The sequence below is a fragment of the Zea mays genome, chromosome 2 (genome assembly GCF_902167145.1).
Source record: "Zea mays cultivar B73 chromosome 2, Zm-B73-REFERENCE-NAM-5.0, whole genome shotgun sequence".
NCBI classification, from domain to species: Eukaryota; Viridiplantae; Streptophyta; class Magnoliopsida; order Poales; family Poaceae; genus Zea; species Zea mays.
The window spans coordinates 93744281-93750940 of NC_050097.1; the positions used below are offsets into that span (position 1 = coordinate 93744281).

General features: G+C 42.7%; 1 protein-coding gene across 1 annotated transcript; it reads left to right on the top strand.

Annotated features, from left to right (window-relative positions):
* Positions 1-4094: 4094 nt before the first annotated feature.
* LOC109944232 (uncharacterized) lies at positions 4095-5168 on the top strand. The gene is made up of 2 exons (XM_020548925.1): positions 4095-4325; positions 4416-5168. The coding sequence occupies exons 1-2, from the start codon at positions 4164-4166 to the stop codon at positions 5166-5168; spliced, it is 915 nt and encodes a 304-aa protein (XP_020404514.1). The 5' UTR covers positions 4095-4163.
* The last annotated feature ends 1492 nt before the right edge of the window (positions 5169-6660 follow it).

The following is a 6660-nucleotide window of genomic DNA, read 5'->3' on the forward strand; positions in this document are numbered from 1 at the left end:
TTGAAGAAAGGAACCACACCATTGAGGTTCTAGAGAACCAGCTCCAAAATACCCAGCAACAGGTCGAGGCACTACAAGAAACTGATAAATGTTCGTGGGTAGAATTAAGAACGTGGGTACCCACGTTCTTACTTGAGTTAAGTTCATGGGTTAATTTAAGAACGTGGGTACCCACGTTTTTAAGTTAAGTTCGTGGGCCGTGGATAAAACCGTCGAACTTAACGCGTTAGGAACGTGGGTACCCACGTTCTTAAGTTAAGTTCGTCGGGCTAGTGGATACCGTCGAACTTAACCGTGAAAACCTAAACCCACTCATCCCACGCGTGCGCGTCTCTCTCTCACTCTGTCTCCTCCCACGCGCCCACACGTACGCGCTCCTCCTCCCTCACCAATTCACCGCGCCACCGCGCCACCACCGCGCCACCGCCGGGAGCCCGCGCCGCCACCGCCGGGAGCCTGCGCCGCCACCGCCCGGAGCCCGCGCTGCCACCGCCCAGAGCCCGCACCGCCACCGCCCGGAGCCCGCGCCGTCACCACGACCGGGCCGCGCCGCCGCCGCGCCGCCGCGAGCGGGCCGCGCCGCCGCCCCGGCTCGCCAGCTCGGCACCGACCGCCCCGGCTCGCCCACCCCGCGCTCCTACTCGTCAATAGAAGGTGTCAGTTCTTTCTGCAGTTTTCTCGATTCTTCAACTATAAAGGTGTCAGTTCTTCAATATCACAGTTTACAAAATCTAATCTGAAAGCCTCTGAAGTCGAGATTGAAGCTCACGTGCCTATGTGGTTAAAATAGCTTTCTCGCCAAAAACCTCGCCAGCATGTTGTAGATAGAACAAATGTCAGATATCATGTACCATGACCCTAGGCAGATCAAAAGGTTTTATAAAATGATGATTGAATAGATATTAGGTCAGAGGATAAGACCATATCATTTGTAACTTGTGATATTGTAAACTGACACCTTAATCCATATTTCTGATCACATATTGTCAGTTCATTCTTGTGCTTTTGATATGCAGAATGAACCATAAGTTCATTCTTGTGCTTTTGAAGAATGAACCATAAGTTCATTCTTGTGCTTTATAGTTGAAGAAATATGGCCACAAGAACTGACACCTTAACCCACATTGTGAAACATTATGCATATCAATAGCACAAGAATGAACCACCAACCTCAACAACAATATGGCCACATATGGTTCTTTAGCAGTACAGCAGTATGTGAAGCATTTTTAATTTCAGCAGGAGTGTACAACCCAATATAACTGGATATGTATATATAGGATCTGGAATATTAATTATAATGATCACTGCATATGTTCTTTTAAATGTTTATTATAGCTCATTCATCATTTTGCTTAGTGGTACGGTCATAAAACTAAACAAAATACAGAAAGCCAAGAAAATTGATCAAGGGGAATCAGCTGGTAATAATAACTACGCACATATGATTATGGGAAATACTAGGAAACATTATATTCCAGACTAATAGTGATTTTGAGTAGACAGCTAAGTGCATATATAAGTATTGCATGATTTTGATTACTAATAGTGATTTTGATGATCTTTCTTTTGAAGACGGTCTAACATATAAGAGCATGATTTAGATGAACGAAATTACTTAATGATGTTTATTTACACTTTTTTATACATTGGGTTATTTAGTTTTGCAAATGGATGACAATAGAAGAAGGGCGATGTATGATGGATTCAATAGCGTGACTCTAGGTCACTCAAAGGCATGGGTTAGGGTTGCAAAACAATTCGTGGATCTCGCATTTTCCGGTGGACCTCGTGTGGTGAAGTGTCCGTGTACCAAGTGTCAGAATTTTAAGTATGTGAGAAAGATCGAAGAACTGGAGCATCACCTTTGCAAGAATGGGTTTATGCCTAACTATCTTGTGTGGCGCTCACATGGAGAAGTAGAGCAGAATATCACAGAGTCAGAAAGAATTGATGATGATGAGGAGGATCGGATGGATGACTTGGTGGCTGATATTAGTAGAGAGTATCCAACATTGGCCTCGGAACAGGGTACACCAGAGGAAGTGCAGGAGTTTTATAAGCTTCTTCACGCGTCAGAGGAAAAAGTGCATGATGACACCACTGTGAACGTGTTGCAGGTGGTTACACGTCTTATGGCAATGAAGGCAAAGTATAACTTCTCGAATAACTGCTATAACGATATAATCAATCTGATTATTGATCTCATCCCATCGAACCATAAGATGCCAAAAGACTTATACCAGTCTAAAAAGATCGTGTCCGGTCTTGGGATGAAGTATAAGAAGATTGATGTGTGCGAAGATAATTGCATGTTGTTCTGGAAGGAATATGAAGCGGCCACCCATTGTCAGATATGCGGTAAATCAAGATATGCGGAGGTACTAAAAGAGGATGGAGCTACTTTTGCTACAAAAGTGGCAGTTAAACAACTTCGATATATGCCTATCACCCCAAGGCTTAAACGTCTGTTTTTAACCCCAGAAACTGCGAAGCTAATGTTGTGGCATAAGGAAGGAGATCGTGAGAGCCAAGATCCAGACATTATGATGCATCCATCAGATGGCGATGCTTGGAAGGCTCTGGATCGTTTTGACCCAGAATTTGCAAGAGACGCTAGGAGTGTTCGTCTAGGCTTGTCCACTGATGGTTTCACTCCTTACGACAACAGTTCAACTTCATACTCTTGTTGGCCAGTTTTCATCATGCCCTACAACCCCCCTCCCAACAAATGCATGAAAGAAGGGTTCATATTTCTTGCCCTTATTATTCCAGGGCCTAAACATCCTGGAAAGAAGATCAATGTATTCATGCAACCGTTGATTGAAGAGTTCAAAGAGCTATGGGTAGGGGTAAAGGCTTATGATGGTCATCTAAAACGTGAATTTACCTTACGTGCTGTATATTTGTGGTCAATTCATGATTTGCCTGCTTATGGTATTTGGTCTGGCTGGTGTGTCCACGGTCGACTGTGTTGTCCCATATGCATGGGGGACACACAAGCATATCGATTGGAGCATGGTAAAAAGGTCTCATTCTTTGATTGTCATCGACGGTTTCTTCCATCCAATCACCCGTTTCAAAATGATACGAAGTCATTTAGAAGAGGCATAAAAGTTAAAGATGGTCCACCAAAACGTTTAATGGGTGAAGATATCCTGATACAACATCGTGCCCTCCAAAGGGCTGCAGAAGGTCATGAGTTTGAAGGCTATGGTCAAGATCACAACTGGACTCATATTTCTTTTCTCTGGGAACTTCCGTATGCGAAGGTATTGATTTTACCACACAACATAGATTTGATGCACCAAGAGCGCAATGTTGCTGAAAGCATCATAAGCATGTGTCTAAACATTAAGGGTAAAACAAAAGACAACATCAATGCCAGGAAAGATTTAGCTAATCTTTGCGATCGCCCTAGCCTTGAGGTCAAATTAAATCCTAATGGAAAGGAGAGGACACCACGAGCTCCATACTGTCTAAAGCCGGAAGAGAGAAAAGAAGTATTTCAATGGTTGAAAATGTTGAAGTTTCCAGACCGCTATGCAGCTAACATAAAACGTACTGTTAACCTCGACACTAATAAATTAAATGGTTTGAAGGCTCACGATTAACATATTTTGATGGAAAGACTTATGCCGGTAATGTTCCATGGCTATTTGAAGCCTCCTCTGTGGAAGATGATTGCTGAACTTAGTTACATATATAGACATATATGTGCTAAGCATATCTCAAAGAAATTGATGATTCAATTTGAGAAACAAATCGCGGTGCTTGTATGCAAGATGGAAAAAGTATTTCCGCCTGGATTTATGAATGTGATGCAACATTTGCTAGTGCACTTACCTTATGAAGCATTGGTAGGAGGACCAGTGCAGTTCCGATGGATGTATAGTCAAGAAAGAGAATTGAAAAAACTTAGAGCTACTATGCGGAACAAAGCAAGGGTTGAGGGGTGTATCGCAGAGGCCTTTGCAGCTAAAGAGATCACAATCTTCTCAAGTCAGTATTTATCACACACTAACAACATGAATGCTCAGTCAACACGATATCATACCGAAGAAGAAGGTCCTTCGACTGACCTTAGTGTTTTTCTATGGAAGGGGAAAGGGGTCGGGGCTTCTACTGCACATTATGTTGACATAAGAGAGCGTAATTTCACCATGCTCTACTTGTACACCAACATGGAGGAACTTGATCCATACTTTGAAATGTTTGATTCCATATATTTAGCTGGCCACAAACCTACACCAAAGGAACTGGATAATCTACGTATGAAAGGGATGAATGGAGGTCCATGTTTCGTTGAATGGTTCCACGAGCATGTAATTATCTCTTTATAATTTTCTTTTGTGTACTTAGTTTGCACATATGACTTGCTATTTACCTGTATCTTTTTTTTCTGCTCTATGTAGTGTAAGAAACTGGACTCTCTAGTCTCGGATGATTTGCGACAGATATCACATGGTCAGTTGAAAGCAAGAAAATATAGCCGCTATGATATTAATGGATACCGTTTTCGAACATCAAAATTAGAAAAAATCCGCCCGCAGGCAGCCATGACAAACAATGGAGTAGTAGCAACTGCCACAAATGCAGACGGAGGCACTCATGACTATTATGGTGTTCTTCAAGACATAACGGAGTACACTCTTGGTGGGGCCAAAGAGTTCATGTTTGTGTTATTTGATTGTGAATGGTTTGATCCTCAACAAACGCGAGAGGATGAATTTGGAATTGTGGAGGTAAAGCATGAATCACGGTTTAAAGGCAGCGATTATAGCAATGTTGTGCTTGCACATCAAGCACAACAGGTGTACTATCTAACATATCTTCATGAAAACTTGAAGTCTTGTTGGGTTGTATACAAAATTAATCCTGAAGTCCATCCGTTACGATATGATTATTACAACACAAATAACGAAGATGATGATTCTGTTAATATTTATCAAGAAGAAGGCGATCAGTTAGAAAATAGAGATTTTACTATATATGAGGACTTAGGGCTCAATGAAGTAGCTAGTCTCGCCATAGATTTGATGGCAGAAGAACCAGGTCCTTCTAGGGCAAGGACTCGTAGGTCACAGAGAATTCTTGAAAAACAACAAAGGCTTGAAATAATTGAGCAGCGCGTTGCTGAAGCAGATTCTGATGCCGATGATTTTTGAAAAGTATATGTTGGGACCATGCTTCGTCGCTGAAGGTCCTGCAGGAGGAAACAGCTTCGGCTGAAGCAGTCTGCACGTGATGCCAAAGGTTGCTGTTCATGAAGCTTCGGAATTACAAACCGACTTAAAAGTAGAATGACCTTTTAGCCCATAAGTGTTTGAGTCGTTGTTGTAAACTTTTATGAGGGGCATGATTGTAATTCCTCACAGGCTGTGTCCTGTGCCTATAAATAGTGAATAGTATTCCTTTACTGTTCACACATTCCTGTAATTGCAATCGCATCACTCGGGAATTATTCTTTGCCAAGGCAGAGCATTTGAGAACGAGTCCCCAACATTGGCGCCCACCTCCGGTGAACTCACTACCACTTTTCTGAGCTGATGGCTTCGTTCAATATTCAAGCTGGAGCTGCTTCGGTTCCGAAGCTGGTACTCCCGATAACAGGCGGTTCATGTTCAGAACCAGCCAACAAGAAGCAGAAGAAGGAATCACAGAGAAGGGTACAGCATGTCGGAGTGCAAGGACCCTTCATCAAGTCAAGATGGTCTCACATTCCTATTACCTTCTCCCAAGAGGATCTTCAACTCAAGGATTACCCACACAATGATGCTATGGTTATCTCTTATGTTATCAAAGGATTTCTGGTCCACAATGTTTTGGTTGATACAGGCAGTGCAGCTGATATCATATTTGCTAAAGCCTTCAGACAGATGCAAGAACCCGAAGATAAAATTCTTGATGCCACACATCCCCTTTGTAGCTTCGGAGGAAGGCAGATTGTAGCACTCGGCAAAATCTCAATGTCAGTGGCCTTCGAATTCATCAACAACACAAGGACTGAACAAGTTATGTTTGATATCATTGACATGGAGTACCCTTACAATGCAATCATTGGTCGTGGTACTCTTAATGCCTTCGAAGCAATTCTGCATCCAGCTTATCTTTGCATGAAGATACCTTCGGACCAAGGGCCCATTGCTATTCATGGAAGTCAAGAACCTGCCAGAAGGGCCGAAGGAAATTGGACAGACTCAAAAGCAATCCATAATATAGATGGAACTGAAGCTTGTGAGCAATACAAGTTCAGAAGGGAAAAAGCTGCTTCGGCTGACCAGCCGAAACCCATGCTCTTATGTGAAGATATAGCAGAGCAGAAGGTGTTATTGGGATCTCAATTGTCCGAAGACCAGGAGAAAACCTTGTTAAGGTTTTTGTTCAACAATAAAGATGTTTTTGCCTGGTCAGCTAATGATCTTTGCGGAGTTAACAGGGATGTTATTGAGCACACGCTCAATGTTGATCCATCCTTCAGACCCAGGAAACAGAGGCTTCGGAAGATGTCTGATGACAAGGCCGAAGGTGCTCAGAATGAAGTGAAAAGACTCCTCAGTGCCGGAGTTATTAGAGAGGTGAAATACCCAGAATGGTTGGCTAACACTGTTATGGTGAAGAAGGCCAATGGTAAATGGAGAATGTGCATCGATTTTACTG

Bases quoted from the DNA above. Each gene is read 5' to 3' on its own strand.
- LOC109944232 (XM_020548925.1), top strand. From the start codon at position 4,164: ATGCTCTACTTGTACACCAACATGGAGGAACTTGATCCATACTTTGAA. The intron at 4,326-4,415 runs GTAATTATCTCT...TGCTCTATGTAG, and splicing joins TTGAATGGTTCCACGAGCAT to TGTAAGAAACTGGACTCTCT.